Source organism: Haliotis cracherodii, unplaced genomic scaffold (assembly GCF_022045235.1).
Source record: "Haliotis cracherodii isolate W230 unplaced genomic scaffold, xgHalCrac1.p SCAF_3, whole genome shotgun sequence".
NCBI lineage: Eukaryota > Metazoa > Mollusca > Gastropoda > Lepetellida > Haliotidae > Haliotis > Haliotis cracherodii.
Window position 1 is genome coordinate 75,376,744 of NW_027266286.1, and position 24,722 is coordinate 75,401,465.

General features: G+C 47.6%; 1 protein-coding gene across 1 annotated transcript; it reads right to left on the reverse strand.

Moving 5' to 3' along the window:
- Positions 1-1,742: 1,742 nt before the first annotated feature.
- Positions 1,743-23,369, reverse strand: LOC139475780 (G-protein coupled receptor GRL101-like). The gene is made up of 17 exons (XM_071258986.1): positions 23,195-23,369; positions 21,089-21,298; positions 20,726-20,792; positions 19,864-20,033; positions 19,433-19,600; positions 17,147-17,263; positions 15,066-15,182; positions 14,285-14,491; positions 12,435-12,759; positions 8,745-8,920; positions 8,402-8,545; positions 8,104-8,220; positions 5,870-7,423; positions 4,499-4,638; positions 4,108-4,159; positions 2,623-2,864; positions 1,743-1,916 (listed from the first exon to the last, which is right to left on the reverse strand). Exons 1-17 carry the CDS (start codon positions 23,367-23,369, stop codon positions 1,743-1,745), a joined length of 4,155 nt encoding a protein of 1,384 aa, XP_071115087.1.
- Positions 23,370-24,722: the final 1,353 nt, after the last annotated feature.

Genomic DNA, 24,722 nt, shown 5'->3' on the forward strand with positions numbered 1-24,722 from the left:
TATTATAGGCGATAAAGTGAACATTGATCCCAATACAATGTGTTTTTGAACATAGCATTTGACCTTATGTATATATGACATATATATGTATCGTCATTGTTTGTATTGCCCGACATTGCCCGACCCATTTGAATTTCACTGTTCAAGAAGTGTTCTCTTTTTCAATATCACCCGATACGACCACCCTATTGCAATAATATAAATGTAATTGTTAGCTCAGAAATAGGCCCTGAGTAAATAGTTTGTTTGCAGTGGTGAGAAAATAAATAGTTTGTTTTGTGGAAAATACCCAATCATAAAAAAGTTGTGTCAATAGTGAAAATGAATTGATTCTTTAGTCGTGCTAATTAGGTTAATAGTTTGCATGATATAGCTGGGAAAAATTGATTGTTCTCAAACCCCCACCCAACCCCCACCTACAAATCACATAGATGCTCCCTTGTGGTCAGCGTGTGAGTTTACTTTGACTCTACTGTGAACATTATTTCAGTTTTATCACAGCGTGTCAGCTTAATGTGAGGTTTCTGGCGTGCCAAAGGGAAGCAACTCTGCAAAACGAATTGCGGCGCCTTAGACGACTGGGCCCCTCGTGCCCCCGGTACTTCCTTTGACCTGTACAAGAATATCGATACCTCTCTACAAGTGGATGCGTATTTACTGAAAATGTCTGTCTATGACAGCCCGGCAGACAGCCAGCGAAGGCCGCGGTCGCACACCCTCGATTATCCAGTGTATCATGTCTTCATTTTATCAGAATTCAGATATAACACACTGGATAATCGAGGGTGACGATCAGCGTGTATATAGATCACGCGCCACTATGTCATTATTTATTATAGGAAGGAAAATAAATGTTACACATCGAGTGGAGTGGAGTGGAGTGGAGTGGAGTGGTTGAGTGGAGTGGAGTGGATGAGTGGAGCGGAGTGCAGCCGATTTTGACGGCGAATTCTAATCAGGCTTTGTGTGTATGACAGTCAATATATAACGTATTGCAGTTGGGAGAGTATGGCGTATAACAGTGGTAAAGTAACCATTAAAAATTTGAAAATGCCATTTGCTGGAACTATCAAATATTTTTATGCTTACAAATCACAAACAGGAACATGAATGACAACTTAATTTTTTATTGAGTTCTGAAAACAACAACAACAACATAATGGTATCCACATTTTACACGAACACGGGTAATGAAGGGCTTCCATGGTTCAGCTATATTGCTCGACTTACAGGAACGCCGCCACAGTGACGCACTTACATGGAGCAAGAACACTAACACATGTGTACGGACATACCACATATTCATGTACATCAACACCAAAACATAAACAATTACAACGTGGCTACTATTATCAAGATGTTCTATATAACAGTAAACTACGTTTTTAACGAACACGCTTATAACGAACTGACGGATATAACGAACTGTTTTTGGTCCCGTCCATTTGCTGTATGTATGCTGTACTTATGGTTATAACGATCTCCGGTTATAACGAACAAAAAATAGTGGTCCATTTGAGTGCGTTATGACCGTAGTTTACTGTATGTCAAAACTATGTGTCAATAGAGATCGACTTGAATGTCTGAGTGGACGTCTTGAAGCGTCTTCTCAACTCCATGCCTCAGCCAAGTACTTTCTTTAATAATAGACGCCCAATAAATAAGATGATACATATTGAATTAAAAGGATAACGACCACATCGTGAGAAAGGGTAATGTTGTAGCGTATGCGCTGGTGACATTTAGTCGCTGGTGTGGGATGCTGCCCGGTGCTTCTCCCGCTCTTTGCGCGCCATGGTGTACGCCCGTAACATTCTCGAAACCAGACGGCCGTAGTCGATGATGTCGGTGTAAAAGTCGCTGTCCATCCGGGGTCTGGAGGGGTGGAGTGACATCCACACAGTGAGGAGATGACCCTAAGGGAGAGAGACACACTTGACAGGACGGGGGTGAATAGTGTTTCACGCCGCACCAGCAGGCTTAGAGCAATTCCTGGGACTATAGGGATGCAGATATATTCTGGTGTGTTACAGTTACTGGCGGGGTTGGGGTATCTTATGTAGGTAGATACACGAGAACGCCATGCCTACCGTTAATATAGTGCAGTGTAACAGGCACTCTTCCACAAAGGGATCGTAGCGCTATCGTCCATAGTTAGAGTATGGGAGTGAGGACAAATGTTTGTTTGTTTTTTAACGCCGCAACCAGCAATATTCCATCTGTTTGACGACAGTCTATAAATAATCGAGTCTGGACCCAATTGGACAAAGTCGGCGAGCCTGACCACCCAATCCCGTTAGTCGCCTCTTACGACAAGCATAGTCGCCTTTTACAGCAGACATGGGTTGCTGAAGACCTATTCTACCCCGGAACTCTTGAGTTCACTTTCTGATAGGGCAGTAATGGGGGGCTCTTCATATCACATAACGTATTATTCCAATTTCAAGAAACTACATCCCTATAGCATCAATAACGATAGTGACACAAAATAACGGTTCGACTGAGCAAGGATTCAGTTGCACATGGACATCGAAGTCTTATCGTTCCTGAAGTGTTGTTCGCGCAGGTGTGTGGCATTTACTGACAAGATATTCCCCTAACACGTACGACAGGTTGACACACCTCCGGTGACACAGCGAGGAACAGGCTCTTCTCCTCCACGAAGCCGCTGACCAGGCCTTGGGCGTGAAGGCGCTCCACCAGCTCGGCGACATGGCGGGCCACATGTAGCACGTGCATCAAGGACAGCTGATTGGTTGAAGCGAGGAATGATGTGAGATCGAGGCTATCAGGTGGCTGTGTGAACACGATGTCAGTGTTCCCCGCACGTAGGTGTTTGATGACGCTCTGGTAGTCACGTGACACTGCCGACATGAGACAACAGGGTTGTGAAAATATCTTACAGAGCGGTGACACATTTTTATATCACAACTAGTACCCGATCCATTGGTCGTCTGACAATAAAATATGTTAAAATATGGCCTAGATATATTTTGGAAGGTGAATGTTGCTGAACGCCGCAGTTATTGTTCCAGCTATGTCGCACAGAATAATCTGAATCACCCCTGCAGCCATTCGTCACCACTCGCCCCTTTCCGTCACCTGCAAGAAGACTGTCCCCCTATCGATGAATGTTATGTGCGAAAATACCACAAACCAATCAAAATGTTCGTATGACTTCAAGTTTTCCGGTCAAAACATCCCTCAGGAATAATTTTGTATTTTACATATGTCTTACATCTAAAAATATACGCAAGACACAGGGATATGTGTTCAGTCATACTGTATAATACCGCCGGTCCCGATGTGCTTTAAATTGCATCCGAAATAATATAATATGTGGGGAAATATACGTGAATCATTACGCAACGAGTTCACAATTCTTTTAGCTATGCCTTTTTTCGCTTGGAAGGAGCCCGGTCGCAAAAATGGCCATGAGAGGGGCACGAGTCGCTATTCGGCTTGTCCCGGAATAACACGAGTTGGTCACGAACGCCCTGCAGCAAGAGACAAGCCCCTCACTGGTTGATGCAGTGTCAGATGGACTTGGGTTGGCGTCACACGGGCTGCAGTAATGGCGGTTTGTTTCTCAACCACCGACGTCATTGACAAACTACAACCGTGTACATGTTGGAAATAACAGTACCGTATTCGACGTAATAAGCGCCCCGCTCTAATAAGCGTCCACGTCGAGATTTGCTAATATATTGGCTAGTGAACAATCCCAATTGGCAAACCTTCCGACCTCTATTCGCATATTATACGCACCGCTTCCTTCCCCTATTCGCGTATAATACGCACTCGTGTGTTATATGCAACCTTTATTATTGGCATTAAGATTCTGGAAAAATATATCTGACGTACATAAACATTTCAGGCTGTCAGTATAAACCACGAAATTTATCTTTCAACTCTAATAATATTCTAATAAGAGCCCCCTATTTCTTATTTTGAGAGCGCTCTGGGCGCTTATTACGTCGAATACAGTATTCATAAAATCTGAGAGGATCACCTTTGCTGCTGTTTTACAGACTATAGAAATTAGACGAGAAACAGACCAAGGACACAAACATGACATCAACCTTGAGAACAGCATAGAGCACTCACACTTCTCCCGCTTCGTGGACTTGTCACTGGTGGAACTGTCCACACCCAGCACCTGCAGCAAGACGCGTGAAGTTGTTAACTACCATGGAACTGGTTAAATACCGGGCAACGGATACTAGCACTCACAAACACCCGCAAATCTGAAAACACATAACGGTTATACCACAGACCACAACGACTGGCGACTTTCTCTATTCTGTCGTGGGGCGGTCGGGTAGCCTAGTGGTCAAAGCGTTCGCTCGTCACGCCGAGGACCCGGGTTCGATTCCCGACATGGGTACAATGTGTGAAGCCCATTTCTGGTGTCCCCCGCCGTGATATTGTTGGAATATTGTTAAAAGCGGCGTAAAACCATACTCACTCACTCTATTCTGTCGTGGTGGAGACTGACCTGGGTCCTGAGGGTGGTCCAGCCGATGGAGGAGAGGGTGTAGATGACGGGGTTGAGGGCGGAGTTGATGGGGAGGACGAACACCGCCACCCACGCGTACACTTCCCCACCGATCACGTGACCACTCATCGCCACCAAACCTGGAACAGCAATAGACGACGACATATGGCCACAGTTGCATGCTACCGGAAGAGGGCAAACTCTGGGAATGACTGACAGATGATTCTCGCCGCTGGGCAGTATTGTTCCAACTATACCACAGTGGTATAGACATGATCAATTGTGAATGAGGAAAACTAATGATTAATAACACGGGCAAAGATCAGGGCATTGTGTCTAGCAACCAGGCAGGTCACGTGATGTATTCACCGGATCTTCATTGGAGACATGCATAGACCTGTACTTCCCCTGAATCCGCTAGACAGTGGTGGTGAACTAGTACTGAACCGTGACAGTTATAGAGAGCATGCACTCACCTGTGACTACCTGGCACATGCACTCACCTGTGACGTATCTGGCACATGCACTCACCTGTGACTTACCTGGCACATGCACTCACCTGTGACGTACCTGGCACATGCCAAGACCTGTGACTTACCTGGCACATGCACTCACCTGTGACTTACCTGGCACATGCACTCACCTGTGACTTACCTGGCACATGCACTCACCTGTGACTTATCTGGCACATGCACTCACCTGTGACTTATCTGGCACATGCACTCACCTGTGACTTACCTGGCACATGCCAAGACCTGTGACTTACCTGGCACATGCACTCACCTGTGACTTACCTGGCACATGCCAAGACCTGTGACTTACCTGGCACATGCACTCACCTGTGACTTACCTGGCACATGCACTCACCTGTGACTTACCTGGCACATGCACTCACCTGTGACTTACCTGGCACATGCAATCACCTGTGACTTACCTGGCACATGCAATCACCTGTGACTTACCTGGCACATGCACTCACCTGTGACTTATCTGGCACATGCAATCACCTGTGACTTACCTGGCACATGCACTCACCTGTGACTTATCTGGCACATGCAATCACCTGTGACTTACCTGGCACATGCAATCACCTGTGACTTACCTGGCACATGCAATCACCTATGACTTACCTGGCATATGCACTCACCTGTGACTTATCTGGCACATGCAATCACCTGTGACTTACCTGGCACATGCACTCACCTGTGACTTATCTGGCACATGGAATCACCTGTGACTTATCTGGCACATGCAATCACCTGTGACTTACCTGGCACATGCACTCACCTGTGACTTATCTGGCACATGCACTCACCTGTGACTTACCTGGCACATGCACTCACCTGTGACTTATCTGGCACATGCACTCACCCATGACAGTGATGGGGAACCAGCACAGGAAGTCTGATATGACGATGAAGGACAACTTCCGGGCGACGCTCAGATCGATCCTTCTTTGTTGCTGCTGAACTCGGCGCCCCGAGATCCTGATCTCACGGTAGATGCCGGCCTGGCCCATGGCGATGACAACGAAACAAAAGAAATTGAAGACAACAAAGATGGCAGTGGAATACGCCCATCCGGGAGGCTTGTCTCTGGTGAGAGGAAGAGCGAGGCAGACACCAGATCGGGAGAAGAACCCGCCACTGAAGTACGTCAGAGGAAGAAGGGGGACGGCCGCCATGACGACACTGATGCTCCAGATGATGATGCAAGTTGTCACAACTCCCTGACGCCCCAGTCGGGCACCACTGAACGGGAACTTGATGGCGATGAAGCGGTCTAGGGTGATGACGGTCAAAAAGAGGACAGACGCTTCCGCTGACACCATGGACAGGAAGCCGGACATACTACACACCCAGCTGTGTCTCCAGGTGACGTCGTTCCAGCTGTAGCTGCCCCTGAAGAAGACGTCAGCACTGGCTATTATCAACATATACACTCCCATGAGGAAATCAGCGATTCCGAGATTCGCTACGAACATGCCGTTACTTTTTCTGAGTCCTGTCTTGTCGAACACCATCCTGTAAGCCAACACCGCCATGTTGCCCAGCAGGGCCGAGAAGCACAGGACCCACATGGAGACTCTCAGAGCCAGGTTCCTCATCAGGTCGGAGCAGGAGGAGAACTCGTCGGCTGGAGGCAGGCACTGGTCAGGGGGGACGGTGGCCGGCCGGGCGCAGCAGAACATGTAGGAGTCGGTAGAGAGATGCCCCAGGGTGGACAGGCCCGTGAAGACGTCCCCTGTGAAGGAGCTGATCGGGTTGTTTCTTATGTCCAGTCTCTTCAGATTCACCAGACCTTGAAATGCGCCATCTTCTATCTTGGTGATTCTGTTCCCTTCAAGGGTCAAGGTGACCGCCCCACTGAGGCCATCAAATGTCCCCGTCTCCAGGACAACTATAGCGAGGCGAGACAGATCTACTTCCACAACATTCCTCAGACCTGAAAATGCCCCAGGAGACAAATATCGTAACTTCCTATTCCCAGCTAAAACCAGTGTCTTCAAATTCTGCAGATCGCGAAATACATTAGGTCCTATGGTTTCCAACAAGTTGTAACTTAAGTCAAGCATTCGCAAATTTCTCAACCCACTGAACATATCATTTGTTATGTGACTCAGAACACTATTGGAGAGGTTTAACTGGTAGAGTTTCGTCAATGCACTGAAGGACACCTCGTTTATGTCTTGGTTGTTTAAAACCAGAGATCTCGCGCCGCTTGGGATGTCGGAGATGTTGTAGCCGCGGTTGTCGTTGCAGTATACTGATGGGCCATCACAGTTACATCCGTCAGGGCAAATCACGTGACACAGGAACTCGTCCTCCCCGCGGGGGCAGTGGGACACGCCGTCACACACGTGACTCCATGGTAAACACGTGCGTGACGCGTGACAGCGGTACAGACCTGGGCAGGTCCAGCTCTCTGAAAGAGAACCGTTAGTTGTCAGAGGAAAGTCACAGCGCTCAGTTATCAACGTGTGAATACAGTTAGGATGTCCAGGGGCTCTTATTGGTATATATGAAAGAATTGCCTGGCTACACTTATCAGTTGATGACTTTTAATACTGCTGTTTTGGAACGCACAGTAAGTATATCAATGTCATTAATTTCACATGTCCCTGAGGTAGATATTATATAATTCTTTATAGAAAATTATGCAGGAGAAGATGTTGACGTGGCGATTGTGGCAGAAGTAAAATAAAGAAATAAAAAACAATTTGTTTGTCTATATGTTTTTTCCTTTTTTCTCTAGGCGGTAGTGATGATTGTTAGAGGCAGCAAATTGATTGATGCTCTCTCAAAATATATCTCTCTACGCCGAAAGTGTGAGAGTTACCTCCCTTCCTCACTTTCTGGACAGACATGATCATTTGGTGTATCAAGTATCATGAGGTGACATTTTTTATAAGGACGTGCGTGTGAGTGTAGGTGCTTGTGTGTGTGTGTACGTCATGTGCGCGTGTGTATATTCGTCGTGGGTATGATCGTCGTGTGTGTGCGTGTTCCGCGCGCGCGTGTGTGTTTGTAGTTTGTTTTTGTTTTTGCGTTTGCGTATTCATCGTGTGTGCATTTGTGTGAACGTCGTGTGTACGTGTGTCTTACCACAGTCCATCTCGTCATCCCCACCGGGACAGTCGAGTCGGCCGTCACAGACGAGGCTGACAGACACACAGTAGCTGTGGGGGCACTTCATGTACTCAGGGGGACAGGTCTCCTCCCCTGCAACACACGCTGATGTACAGGTACTGGAACAACGGCCCCGTGCAGGCAGTGATATGCTGTTGTCGTCACCCAGTTATCAAGAATATTACCAAACAACATTGACAATCTACATAACATTGATGTTGTTTTCACTCCAGAACGTGTTTAGTCTTGGATGAAGTGAAGCAGGTGCACCTACCACAATTCCTCAGGTGAGTGAGATCCTTGCAGCCGATTGGCTCCTTGTATTGGTCGTACTGGAGTCGACAACGGACGCTCGGCGACACAGTGAAGCCATTCCCACACAGGAAGCTACGAGCCTCCAGGTCGGCCTTTGACAGCACTGAAACAAGGAAGTCTTATGATGATACACATTGTCCTACAATAACACCAGGGTGTATGACTAACCTGTCCCTGACCGACCCTCCGGATCACCCCCACAGACATATGAGTTAGAGTCGACAACACACGCACACAATGCACACACACACGCGCGCACGCACGCGTACACACACACCGTTGACAACCTAACCCATACACACCCTGTAAACACTCCAGAGGTCCCAATCGGAACTCCATTATCTCTGACAAGTCAACCTCGGTGGTAAACAGCTTCAGAACCGGAAGAGCCTCGGTGTTGAAGATGTAGTCAGCGTCCTCCCGCCATTCGTTATCGTCTGCTGCGTACCAAGAGTCACGTGTCCGCTCACAGTGACATCTGGTGATTAAAAACAGATTATAGTTACAATCTGTTCTTGATATGATCCGGTAACATCACGACAAAGGCAACAACGTCATACGGCAAAGAAAGGAAGAGGCTTGAATCTACAATCAATGGGGAACCTCTGGCAATGTATTTATCGGTTACAAAGTTATCACCACAAATGAAATCGTTCGGCCTACGTCGAGATACTCACCGAACTTCCTGCGGGGAACATACACACACACTGCCCTTCCTGCAGAGGACATACTCACTCAGCGCCCTTCCTACAGAGGACATACTCACTCCCCGCCCTCCCTGCGGAAGACATACTCACTAACCGCCCTTCCTGCGGAGGTCATACTCACTCACTGCCCTCCCTGCGGAGGACATACTCACTGCCCTTCCTGTAGAGGACATACGCACTCAGCGCCCTTCCTGCAGAGGACATACTCACACACCGTCCATCCTGCGGAGGACATACTTATTCACTGCCCTTCCTGCGGAGCACATACACACTCATCTCCCTCCCTGCGGAGGACATACTCACTCACCGCCCTTCCTACGGAGGACATACTCACTAACTGCCCTTCATGCGGAGGACATACTCACTCGCTGGCTTTCTTGCGGAGGACACACTCACTCACTGACCTCCATGCGGAGGGCATACTCACTCGCCGCCCTTTCTGCGGAGGACATACTCACTCACTGCCCTCCCTCCGGAGGACATACTCACTGCCGTTACTGCGGAGGAAATACTCACTCACTGCCCTTCCTGCGGCGGACATACTAACTCATCACCCTTCCTGCGGAGGACATACTCACTCAGCGCCCTTCCTGCGGAGGACATACTCACTCATTGCCCTCCCTGCTGAAGACATACTCACTCACTGCCCTTCCTGCAGAGGACATACTCACCTCCCTTCCTGCGGAGGACATACTCACTCACTGCCCTTGCTGTTGAGGACATACTCACTCACTGCCCTTCCTGCGGAGGACATACTCACTCACTGCCCTTCCTGCGGAGGACATACTCACACACTGCCCTTCCTGCGGAGGACATACTCACTCACTGCCCTTCCTGTTGAGGACATACTCACTCACTGCCATTCCTACGGAGGACACACTCACTCACTGCCCTTCCTGCAGAGGACATACTCACTCAGCGTCCTTCCTACAGAGGACATACTCACTCCCCGCCCTCCCTGCGGAGGATATACTCACTCACCGCCCTTCCCGCGGAGGACATACTCACTCACTGCCCTTCCTGCGGAGGACATACTCACTGCCCTTCCTGTGGAGGACATACTCACTCACTGCCCTTCCTGCGGAGGACATACTCACTGCCCTTCCTGCGGCGGACATACTAACTCACTGCCCTTCCTGCGGAGGACATACTAACTCACTGCCCTTCCTGCGGAGGACATACTAACTCACTGCCCTTCCTGCGGAGGACATACTCACTCACTGCCCTTCCTGCGGAGGACATACTAACTCACTGCCCTTCCTGCGGAGGACATACTCACTGCCCTTCCTGTGGAGGTCATACTCACTCACTGCCCTCCCTGCGGAGGACATACTCACTGCCCTTCCTGTAGAGGACATACGCACTCAGCGCCCTTCCTGCAGAGGACATACTCACACACCGTCCATCCTGCGGAGGACATACTTATTCACTGCCCTTCCTGCGGAGCACATACACACTCATCTCCCTCCCTGCGGAGGACATACTCACTCACTGCCCTTCCTACGGAGGACATACTCACTAACTGCCCTTCATGCGGAGGACATACTCACTCGCTGGCTTTCTTGCGGAGGACACACTCACTCACTGACCTCCATGCGGAGGGCATACTCACTCGCCGCCCTTCCTGCGGAGGACATACTCACTCACTGCCTTCCCTCCGGAGGACATACTCACTGCCCTTCCTGCGGAGGAAATACTCACTCACTGCCCTTCCTGCGGCGGACATACTAACTCATCACCCTTCCTGCGGAGGACATACTCACTCAGCGCCCTTCCTGCGGAGGACATACTCTCTCATTGCCCTCCCTGCTGAAGACATACTCACTCACTGCCCTTCCTGCGGAAGACATACTCACCTCCCTTCCTGCGGAGGACATACTCACTCACTGCCCTTCCTGTTGAGGACATACTCACTCACTGCCCTTCCTGCGGAGGACATACTCACACACTGCCCTTCCTACGGAGGACACACTCACTCACTGCCCTTCCTGCGGAGGACATACTCACTCACCGCCCTTCCTACAGAGGACATACTCACTCACTGCCATTCCTACGGAGGACACACTCACTCACCGCCCTTCCCGCGGAGGACATACTCACTCACTGCCCTCCCTGCGGAGGACATACTCACTGCCCTTCCTGTGGAGGACATACTCACACACCGTCCATCCTGCGGAGGACATACTTATTCACTGCCCTTCCTGCGGAGGACATACTCACTGCCCTTCCTGCGGAGGACACACTCACTCACTGCCCTTCCTGCGGCGGACATACTAACTCACCACCCTTCCTGCGGAGGACATACTCACTCAGCACCCTTCCTGCGGAGGACATACTCACTCACTGCCCTCCCTGCGGAAGACATACTCAGTCACTACCCTTCCTGCGGAGGACATACTCACTCACTGCCCTTCCTGCGGAGGACATACTAACTCATCACCCTTCCTGCGGAGGACATACTCACTCATTGCCCTCCCTGCTGAAGACATACTCACTCACTGCCCTTCCTGCGGAAGACATACTCACCTCCCTTCCTGCGGAGGACATACTCACTCACTGCCCTTCCTGTTGAGGACATACTCACTCACTGCCCTTCCTGCGGAGGAAATACTCACAAACTGCCCTTCCTACGGAGGACACACTCACTCACTGCCCTTCCTGCGGAGGACATACTCACTCACCGCCCTTCCTACAGAGGACATACTCACTCACTGCCATTCCTACGGAGGACACACTCACTCACCGCCCTTCCCGCGGAGGAGATACTCACTCACTGCCCTCCCTGCGGAGGACATACTCACTGCCCTTCCTGTGGAGGACATACTCACTCAGCGCCCTTCCTGCGGAGGACATACTCACACACCGTCCATCCTGCGGAGGACATACTTATTCACTGCCCTTCCTGCGGAGGACATACTCACTGCCCTTCCTGCGGAGGACATACTAACTCACCACCCTTCCTGCGGAGGACATACTCACTCAGCACCCTTCCTGCGAAGGACATACTCACTCACTGCCCTCCCTGCGGAAGACATACTCAGTCACTGCCCTTCCTGCGGAGGACATACTCACCACCCTTCCCGCGGAGGACATACTCACTCACTGCCCTCCCTGCGGAGGACATACTCACTCACTACCCTTCCTGCGGAGGACATACTCACTCACTACCCTTCCTGCGGAGGACATACTCACTCACTGCACTTCCTGCGGAGGACACACCCACATCCAGCCCTCCCTGCGGAGGAGATACTCCCTCACCGCCCTTTATGCGGGGAACATACTCACATGTCTAGTGATCCTTGGCAGGTCTTCCTCAGAAAGCAACAGTAGAAGGGACTGGAGTTTAAGGTGTACTTGGGGCCACGCCATTCGTTCCAGTACACATTGCCCTTCCGGATGGTGTTACTATGGTGACAACGCATGCGCAAAAACTGTCTACAATATGAAGATTCGTCTTTCACCGCGTTAATCTGTTCCCTCGTCGCCTGGTAGATCATCTCGACATGGGCAGTGCCCTCTTCCTGTGTGATGCGGATAATGTCCTCCTTGTCGTGATGCACGAGCGTGTAGGCAAAACTCTCGTCAAACACACACTGCACTGAGAACGGCTCTGGAGGAAAGAGTTCAATGTTACCGGACAGTACCCTGTTACATACCAGCACCGTGTATATGTGTTATATGGTAGTGTGTTTTGTTGTTGAACAGTGATTGTAACTCTGTTACATTGGTTCTGTTGACGGTCATTGCCTTGTGTTTGGACAGTGATCAGTCGTCAGGAAGTTAGTATATTTAGATATTTGTGAGGTGTGTAAACTTTCGGCCCGGTGTACCGCTGCCGGTGACAGTATGTTATAGAAACATGTGGAACTTTCCAGTAACTGGTTAGACTATTTAAGGGGACAAGAGCTTGTTTACGTGTCTCTCACGCATCTCATCGTCAAGACCAGCTTTCATGTGAGGATCGCTCATCATCCCGGATTCGCTGCCTAGCCCTTCAGGGAAGCTTGGCCACTGTCGCCGCTGGGTGAATATACATTATATCACTGACCTTTGCTATCACCACTGTCTTTGTGTATTTGATACTGACCACTGCCATCATATTATATGTTGCTACTGAATATTGTACTACCACTCTATTGTGTACTGCCATTGTAATTTCTTGCAGTAATGTGTATTGATTTGTAAACTTAGTGAATTTTGTAATACATTTTGTTGATTGTATACCCCTTGTTGTTTGTTTGTTGGTTTCACAGTAAGTTCTTTTACGTACCGATTTCTGGATTGACATATTGTTTCAATTTGGGAATCGACACGTAACACATGTAACAAACCAGCACGACGAATGATATACCACCAACGAATATACCATAGCAGCACCGTGTATAAGATGTAACATACCAGCACCACGTATGATATACCACCAACGAATATACCATAGCAGCACCGTGTATAAGATGTAACATACCAGCCCCACGTATGATATACCACCAACGAATATACCACAGCAGCACCGTGTATAACGTGCAACATACCAGTACCACGTATGATATACCACCAACGAATATACCACAGCAGCACTGTGTATAACATGTAACATACCAGCACCACGTATGATATACCACCAACGAATATACCACAGCAGCACCGTGTATAACATGTAGCATACCAGCCCCACGTATGATATACCACCAACGAATATACCACAGCAGCACCGTGTATAACATGTAGCATACCAGCACCACGTATGATATACCACCAACGAATATACCACAGCAGCACCGTGAATAACGTGCAACATACCAGCACCACGTATAACATACCACCAACGAATATACCACAGCAGCACCGTGTATAACATGTAACATACCAGCACCACGTATGATATACCACCAACGAATATACCACAGCAGCACCGTGTATAACATGTAACATACCAGCACCACGTATGATATACCACCAACGAATATACCACAGCAGCACCGTGTATAACGTGCAACATACCAGCACCACGTATAACATACCACCAACGAATATACCACAGCAGCACCGTGTATAACATGTAACATACCAGCACCACGTATGATATACCACCAACGAATATACCACAGCAGCACCGTGAATAACGTGCAACATACCAGCGCCGCTTGGACTGATGAGGAACTGGCCGGGTTGCGTCTGGCCGAGGTGGAACCAGTCGTTGCACGTGGCTGGCGGTTGAGTGATGCAGCTGGCGCCTTCATCCTCGTGGTAGACACCGCCACAGTCCACGTGGCCGTCACAGCGCTGACGCAGCGGAATGCACGAGCCATCATAACACGTGAAGGTTGACGCAGGACAGAAGTCTGGATGGATGCAAAGATATGACATTCAGTGTTTTGTGTTTTCGTTTACTTTGTATGTTTATTGCTAAAGGCGGCATTCAGCAATATTCCAGCAATATCACCAATCGAGTCTAGAACGGAAAATCCAGTGATTGGTGTGAAGTGAAAGGGTCCACGCTGTTGGTATGCGATGAGTGAGTGAGTGAGTTTGGTTTAACGCCACTTTGAACACTATTCCAGTTACACCACAACGTGTCAGTTTAATGTGGGAGGATGGCTCGAAGTGATGCATATGTCAGACGTTTCCCATTTTGGTGAAACCCACGAGTAAGGGTATGGTACTGACAATCCTAGGAACAATCGGCATACGATGACACCCGGTCAGTACACCACGACCAGCATAGGTTGCTGGGGCGAGTTCTAAACCGGAATTGTTGGACATAGAGTGGCTGACTTGTACTTCTGGGTTTGTTTGCGGCATACAATTCCCACTGATCATGGTCGTAAAAGGTCTATGGCGTCGTGAGAAGGTTCACTGCAGCAACGAAGAGAAATAAAATCATTTTATGAAAGCAGATGTGAATAAAGTACAAACCACAATGCTCCTCGTCGGAGTGGTCAAGGCAATCTGGCTTGAGGTCGCATCGCTGGGTGACGTCCACACACTGACCGCTCGTACACCGGAACATGGACGCAGCACACGCTGGGTACGCTGGGATTATACAATGGGGATATTTGACTGGTACTTACAAACATCCATGGATGGACGTGAAGACAATAGCGAATCTGAGGGCAGCGTCATGAACTACATGGAGTAACCGCGTGGTCACCACAACGTCACAGATTTAACAAATGTTATATTTGGGATAACACTTTCTTTGTAAAGTACAGATTCTCGTCCTTTTTTGGGTTGAGTCCCGTCCCGTCCCAAATATAACATTTGTTACATTTGACCACTTTCTAAATGGCATTGTGTATTCATAGCTTTCGGCCATGGGAGCCGTGCCAATTTACACTTGTCAGAGGGGTACTCAAAGTACGTGATCTAGACTACCAGTTGTCGGACTTTCATTTTTGCGGAAGCCTTGGTGGCTGAGTGGGTTTGATCGCTGAGTTTGTGTGCTGGCGATTAGGTGCCTCACTCTGGCAAGTGTGGGTTCGAATTTCGGACGGGACTCAACCCAAACAAGTACGAGAATCTGTACTTTACTAAGAAAGTGTTATCCCAAATATAACATTTGTTACATTTGACCACTTTCTAAATGGCATTGTGTATTCGTCACAGACTTAATTTTGCATATGGTCATCACATTAACCTCGGTTGTTTCATATTACATACTGATACTTCTTTTATTGTTTGTTCGTCCTACAGAACCCACTTTCAGTTCACTATACTGCTTATGAGTACAATGCATTACATGTATAAACTGTTGATACAAGTGAAGGAAGATTATCATCGGGAGAATACACAAGACTTTCATTAAGACATCTGCTTTACGTCGGTAAAAGTAAATAACTGTACCAGTTTAATCTTATAGCGTCTTTTCCAATAGTATGGCTTTATGTACAGTTTTCTTAAGCTATCACACGATGGACACTTGAGAATGAAATTGCAATCATCTTCTATTTCTAGAGGACATACATGATATTCTGTGGGACGAATGTAAACCTTGGTGTCTTCCAGTTTCTGTTGATAACGTGAGATGCAAGCCTCAACTTGAATATATACTGTCTGTTAATGACTAGAATGAACTTTTTAAATAATATTGTATTGAGGGTATCAATAAGACATCTAAACAATATACATTTAGAAGAAACATATCTCTGCCCTCTCACTGCCTGTGTGGCTTCATAAACAAATGTCTGCTTTTTTACAGGTACATAATTAGAAATTAACTTCTGCTTATTCCAAATGTCTCCGTGCCAATGGAAATAATATATTATAAACCTTAAACATTTAAGTGTATTTTTTTTATTGCAATTTAGTATACTTAAATGTACATGTAACAACCTTTAAGATAACAGTTATTGGTTACTATAGTAACTTACTTCAATATTTGATTATGTTAAACAACCCAATAAATCTATATAGAATACTAAACGAGGTCCCGTATAATACCAATTCCAGAAACGAGTGAATAGTTCGGCGTTTTTCCACTTTTATCAACTCGTGTTGATATATTTGATATCAAAAGACACGAGGTTGGGATTCTCGATATATCATAGCATTACAAGCTGATCTATTAATATCGAGCATTCATTTACAATATTTCGATAGTATCTCCCTCATGTGAACCCAACACTTAGACGTATAAGATAAAATGCTACCAACATAGTAACTTAGATAATGACTAGCTCATGAATAACGGGTATCAATTATAGGAGCATCGTCAGACAACGATGTAGCTGCTGGTACAGGCTTGTGGTGGAGGAGTGATGGAGGAGTGATTGAGTGAGTATTGGTTTACGTGGCTTTTAACAATATTCCAGAGGAGGGAGACACAAGACATGGGCTTCACACATTGTACCCGTGTGGGGAATCGAACTCGGGTTTTCGGCGTGTCGAGCGAACGCATTAACCACCAGGCTACCCGACCGCCCCTGTGGTGCGAATCTCTTTGTTTGTATATATGGAACTGATTCATATCATCTGCATGGTTTGTATCCCCATCTTACTGCAGCCGGCTTCATCCGTGGAGTCTGCGCAGTCGGGTTGCGCGTCGCAGTACAGCTGCAGCGACACGCACTGGCTGTCACCGCACCGGAAGCCAGAACACACAGCCTCACTTTCATCTACAAGAGAAGAGCGACTCAGCGATTAAACACGAGAAGCCTCCCGCGGATGCATGAGTGCGATGGCAGATGAAATTTAGAAAAACAAAACCATACGTCAAACAAAGTATTTTCCCGTACATGTAAAATTCGTGAATTTTATTGGTCGGTGACGTTTTGATTACGTTCCGTGTACGCCGCTACAGTGTAAGTGTGTACAACTGAAGAAAGTATACCCCGTCCCCATGGCAACAGACATTTTGCAGATCTTAGCAATTTCCGCTATTCATCTGCAGTTCAAGTTCCTTACTGAACAACAGAAGTTCCTGTGACACTGAATAAGATTTAATGCAAAGTTATGTTTTTTACCATATCTGAAACAATTCCGGTTTGCAACAGATAAAAGACTCCTGTAAGTGTTCACAAGTGGTTTAATTTGCCATACTAACTTCAGAAAATGCGTGATTTCATAAACCACATGAACTTGCCAAAATGTCAATTTACAAATCAATAGCGTGTGTGTCCACCTCTGGTTGCGATGCAAACAACACATCGTCTCATGGAATGGACCAGGTGTCGCACAAAGTCCTGTGGGATATCTGTCCATATCTGCTGGAGCATGTTTCGAAGTTCCCGGAGTGTCTGTGGAACACGTGGTTGACGTCGAAGGCGCCGATCCATCTCGATTGGTGAGATTTCAGGGGAGCGAGCCGGCCAGAGCATGACATTCACGTTGTTTTGTTGAAGAGAATCCTGAACAAGTCGATCAATATGAGGCCGTGCGTTGTCATGTTGAAAGGTAAAGCCTGGGGCATGACGACGCAAAAACGGTAGAACAACAGGGGCGATGATCTCGTTCCGGTAACGCTGTCCATTGAGATTTCCCTCTACCACTACCAAACGGGTCCTCTGTCTTGCTGTAATCCCACCCCATACCATAACGCTGCCGCCCCCGAACCGATCTTCTTCCATGACACAATGATTGACGTAACGTTCACCTCGACGTCGGTACACTCGAATCCGTCCATCGCTGTGGCTGAGGTGAAAACGAGACTCGTAAGTGAATAGAACTTGTCCCAACTGCATGGCCGTCCAGCGTAGACGTTGTCTGCACCACTGTAGACGTGCTTGACGGTGGTTTCCTGTCAAAATGGGACGTCTGGCGGGTCTTCTGGCGACAATCCCTGCACATCTTAGGCGACGACGTTCGGTTTGTGAAGATATTCGTCGAAGGCCAGGGATGCTTCATGCAGTCACTGTTGCTGGCTGGAATCGATTTCGTAGGTGTGTTGTTCGAATCCAGTTGTCTTGTCGATTATTGGTTACGCGTGGCCTGCCACTCCGAGGATGGTCTCTGGCTGCATTCGTCTGTTGCCAACGTTGCCATAAACACCAAATGCTGTTTCTGTGGACGTTAAATTGTCTTGCAACATCACGTTGACTCGATCCTGCTTCAAGCATACCAATGGCTCGCAGAAGCTCATTTTCGGACAGGCGTGGCATTTCGTAATGTTGAATAAATGCGTAATTTTGTTGTTTTTCTGAGTGGTTGTTGTCAGCACGATGCTAAACAATGCATATGGAGTCCCGTTAACGCACATGTTTTTATACCCATTCTTGGGTAGTGAAATGCATGGGGCTTGCATAAATGTCAACTTTTGCATGGAATGCATGCTTTTCTGTAGCAGTTGCGTTTTTGTAACTTGATTCCATAGATGTACTACAATATTGAAAACCAAACTTTACTTGTTTGAAAAATACACTAAAATATTGGTGTCACAGGAACTTTTGTTGCTGAGTATATCATAACATTGTCTCAACATAAATAAATTGTCCTCGGAAGCTCATCTGGCAACACCAGAGGAAGCATGTCATTTTGTTATATGTCATAAATGATAAACAAGGTGGAAATATAAATTCCTTCGACACACAACGGGTATATCAAGCCGTATACCCTTGGGATAAGTCCAGTACAGCTAATACTATGGAATATATGGTTGCAGACAGCCATATTGCAGATACTGTTTGTTTGTTTGTTGTTTAACGCCGCACGGCAAGCGTAGTCGCCTCTTACGACAAGCATAGTCGCCTCTTACGGCAAGCATAGTCCACTCTTACGACAAGCATAGTCGCCTCTTACGACAAGCATAGTTGCCTCTCGCAGAAACCTGAAACTGTCACATGAAGCACCTGAAGCGGTCGTATTGCAGTCTTCGTCAGTGGCATCGTAGCAGTCGGCCGCACCATCACACCTGTACACGTGGCTGATGTACTCCCCATTGTCACACCTGTACAGGTAGGTGATGTTGGTGATGTCTGGCGGGGAGTGAGTGTGGGGAAGCGTTGGGCGCCCTGAGTCTGGGGGGAATAGATAATGTATATTGTTATACGTAGTTTGTTCATGTACTGTGCACTCAGTAGCACTCACCTTACGACGCTGGAAATGTCAGAAACAGATAACAATTGAATACTCAATTCTAATATCTCCTTCGTTAATAGCAATATCGCATGTTTAAATCGGGGCCAGTGCCTATGATTAAAGATGATATATGCCAGGTTGAAAGCACGGTCCAGACACAGAAGAGAAGAGGCCGGGAGAAAGGGCGAACAATCAAACAAACTATTGAATGATCCGATGTTTTTCTCGCAGACAAACTGGGTAATCTGGTCGAATGCGCATGCGACATCGTGCCACGTGGCCGTGGACTGCAAAGTTGATATGACCAGCATGCCACACAACTCCTGGTCCAACCCGTCTGGCTGGGAGATCCTGGTCCCCGGATCCTGGTACCTGCAACAACAGACATGACCTGGGCATGACCTGCATGCCACACAATCCCTGCCCCAACCCGTCTGGGAATACTTCATCCAATTAGCAAATGATTTGCTATTTTTCCAGGTAAACCTGTAGCCGAAACAAAATCCACGCTGCCGAAGAATGATGTCACACAATCAGCAAGTGACAACTCTGAAATCACGTGATCCTCATTTAACTCTAGAGTTAAATATTTCGTACAAGGGGGGTATTCAAAAGGAAGTGAGGCAAATAGTTTCTGTATCCCTTTTCAATATATTAACGTCATTTCCTTTATTCCAATTATTCTTCAAGCTACTTATGCCAGAAACAGACTCCCCTGACTGGTCCATCAACCACCCTTCTGTGTCGTCTTCAGATCGGGGTCGGCTTTCAAAGACCAGAACAGATAGAGTGATCATTAAGGGAAAAGCCTTTGCCGTCTCAGAATCCCAAGGGTTTTCGCGACGGTTGTATATTATCGCCGAATCAAGACACGACTCTAATTTAAGTCAGAAGCGTTCAATCTCATTTTAAGATGACTGCCAAACATCAACGTAGATTCGATGTCTGTGGACGCTATGTTTAAGAAAACATTTGAAAAGACGACAAACGTGCTCTGCATTAAGAACACATAATTTCTTTTCTCGAAAGTTCCCGATACTTCCTATTACCGGAAAATGTCTCACCAGTCAGTGTAGGACAGCGGTCGCCCATCAAGCCACGACCAGCCAGCCCCAGCAGTCTTCCTCAAACCTGCAATACATATCAGTGAATGCGTGAGTTTAACACAGTTTTTTTCATTTATATCATAACCAGGCAGCTTACCAAGGGAGGAGGTCGCAAAGAGGTCTTTGACGTTTAATACCACTTTGGTTTAAGCCCGAACACGAGTGTTGTGCAGACAGAGCAAAGGTCAATGCCAGGGTCAATCATGGACCCTGTCATGCCTAAGGGACGCAACTCTGCAAAGCGGATTCAACCGTTATAAACAAATGGGGCACCACGTGAGTTAAACGAAGGAAAATTGGTTATATTAGTTGACTACTGACCAATGAAGACCTCTCGGCGGCGGAAGACGTTCGTTGCGAGTATGAGTGCGTACACAGCCGCCATCTCCTGCTGGTCCCGAATGCTGACAAGATGGCCGCCACTTTGGCTGCAGTTGTCACGTGCTTCCTCCCACGTGATCCCAGTGTCGTGCACGTTGAGCTTGTACGCACTGTCGCCCAACGTGTACCATCCGTCGTCGCTTGGTGCACCTGGGCAAATATAGTACATCTGGTCTCTCCTATACACGGACATATAATTATATCTTTACAGATAGTTTTTGTTTTAGTTTTGTTTTATGGAATAAATAAAGAGAGAGAGAGAGGTCTTGGCCGTACGATGGTGATTAAACTGTTGAAAGCCACAGTTGCGGATGTTGGTTGCCTCCTGTTTGACATCAACATCAGCATCATGGCCCCTGGGACTGGAGATCGCATGTGGTCAAGCCTAAGTCCTCCCTTTGATTCCCAGAACACGTGCTTCCACTGTAAAGACTCCCATGTGCTGACTCCGCGTCTCACTCACCACCTGTAACTAGCCGTGCATGGAAGATGGCTGGATTTTGAGGTACCCATCAAGCAGTTATCTTCATCATACCCACATGCTCTTGAGGTATTGCGGAAACACTGTCATAAGATATTCTACCTCAAGCGAAACCACAATCATCGATTAATGTTCCAATATATAGATCATATACAGTTCTAATGCGTTATCGACAGCCATTGATATATATATAGGCTAACGATATATTGATGTAATCATTCCTATGGTTTGTGTCTGGAAATGCTTGTTAATTTAGAAGTATCACATGGAATTTGATACCTGATTTGAATCATGTTTTGATCAATTAGAATCAAGCATCCCTTGTTCCCGAATCCAAACTTATTTACAGAATGAACTCAATGTAATGTTTCAAACACTTCAGATGTTTTTTCACGTGTTTAACACCTAAAAACATGGTCGCTAAATTAGCCTTAAAGAAAGGCTAACCGTAACCCGATAATTTAATCTTAATACCTTTGCTTGTTGGAATGTTTTGTGAACACTGCATTTTAGATATTAAAGAATTCCATCTATTGCTTGGCGAATGTTTAAAAGTGACATTGAGAGCCATGAAGACATATAGAGATGGATTACCATGAGTGGGGTTCATTGTTTATAGTGAGTGATGGAGTCAGTGGTGTTTAACATGCACGGGGAAGGTATAACATGTACGATGAGGATATAACATGCACGGGGTGGTTATAACATGTACGATGAGGATATAACATGCACGGGGTGGTTATAACGGGGAGAATATAATATGTACGGGGTGGGTATTACATGTACGGTGCGGGAAAGGCATAACATGTACGGGGTATGTATGACATGCACGGGTTAGGTATGACACGTGCGCTGGGTAGGTATGGCACGTACTGGGTAGGTATGGCACGTACGGGGTAGGTATGGTACGTACTGGGTAGGTATGACATGTACGGGGTAGGTATGTCACGTACGGGGTAGGTATGGCACGTACTGGGTAGGTATGGCACGTACTGGGTAAGTATGTCATGTACTGGGTAAGTATGGCATGTATCATGAACTATGTGTGGGGTGACTTGCACGTGACACTTCTTATCTCGAGGCCCCTGGGAAGTCGCCAGCCGGGACATTCCAGCTGTTGCCCGGGAGTGCCTCCCGCCCCTATCTACCTGTACCAGTGTTCATAGACACACGGTGCTGTGATTTATCTTGCTGACAGTCAGAGTGCGCGTAGAAATGTATTCTGGAGTTCACTGTGTAATGGAAAACTTTCTTGCTTCTTGAGTGGTTGTCAGAGTATAAATGCTTGTCGTACGTGCTGATAGCGTTGACTCATCCCATAGCGTAGACTCATCCCACAAAATGACCGAAGTCGATCTAATTGGCAATCTTGTGAAAGTGAGGCAGTGAGTGAGGCTTATATAATTAAGTCGCTTATCCCAGCAGCATGACGGCGTGAGGCTAACATTCGGCGTCATGTGTTCATGTGAGAATCGAACCTGGTCCTTGGATCAATGTACCCGCTAGCTTACACTGTAACATCATTACTAAGATGTAACTTCTGCAACACGTCAGTGCCAACATACCCGCGTCTATACCAAGGCTTGTTCTCACTAGACTGTACTTGATCTGGAAGCCGGTCCCACGCCGACCCCCGTCACTGTAGAACTCCACCCCTAGAGAGCTCCAGCTGGACAGGATGTCACCGTTGGGTCGTCGTTCTGTGCAGTGTCGTGCTAGAGGGGTGCGCGTCCCCTCCATGTCGTAGTCAAACAGCTGCACGTAGTCCCCGTCACAGTCCTACAGGGGGATCATAGAACGCACGAAAACATATATGTCTTTCATCTGGGGACCAAATCATCGATATATTGTATGATTATATAGGCGTCATTGGACACTGTGGTTTGTAAACGGCCGAGCAGTGAATAGAGGAGCGCCTAAAGGATAACATATATTTTGCAGACGATAGTGTGAAATGGCCATTTGTTGTCCCGAAAAAAAGCATGCACTTCAGGTCCGCGTGATTCCGGTTATCTCGAACAATGCTTGACTTCATGTAATCCACTCCCTCTCCACGCTATAACCTTACTACACGTACACACGCCGGCAAGCACGCACACACACACATGCACGCCGGCAAGCACGAACACACATACACGCCGGCAAGCACGAACACACATACACGCCAGTAAGCACGAACACACATACACGCCGGCAAGCACGAACACACGAACACACATACACGCCGGCAAGCACGAACACACATACACGCCGGCAAGCACGAATACACATACACGCCAGTAAGCACGAACACATATACACGCCGGCAAGCACGAACACACGAACACACATACACGCCGGCAAGCACGAACACACATACACGCCGGCAAGCACGAACACACATACACGCCAGCAAGCATGAACACACGAACACACATACACGCCGGCAAGCACGAACACACATGCACGCCGGCAAGCACGAACACACATGCACGCCGGCAAGCACGAACACACAAACACACATACACGCCGGCAAGCACGAACACACATGCACGCCGGCAAGCACGAACACACATACACGCCAGCAAGCACGAACACATGAACACACATACACGCCGGCAAGCACGAACACACATACACGGCCGTCATGCACGAACACACGAACACACATGCACGCCGGCAAGCACGAACACACGAACACACATACACGCCAGCAAGCACGAACACACATACACGGCCGGCATGCACGAACACACGAACACACATACACGCCGGCAAGCACGAACATATTTACACGCCGGGAAGCACACACACACATATACACGCACGAACACACATACGCGTCAACAAGCATGAAAACTATCCAGCAGGCACACTCACGCACGCCAACAAGCACGCACACACGCCAGAAAGTACGCACACACACACGCCAACAAGCACACACACGCACGCCAGCAGGCACGAACATAGTCCCCATTAAGCACACACATACACACACACACGCACGCACGCCACCAAGCACGCAGATCCTTTAAAACGAAGATGCTACAATGTTACCCTGTTGTCCCCGATGACGTCGAGCCAGAGAAACGTGACGTTGATGTATTCCAGCTC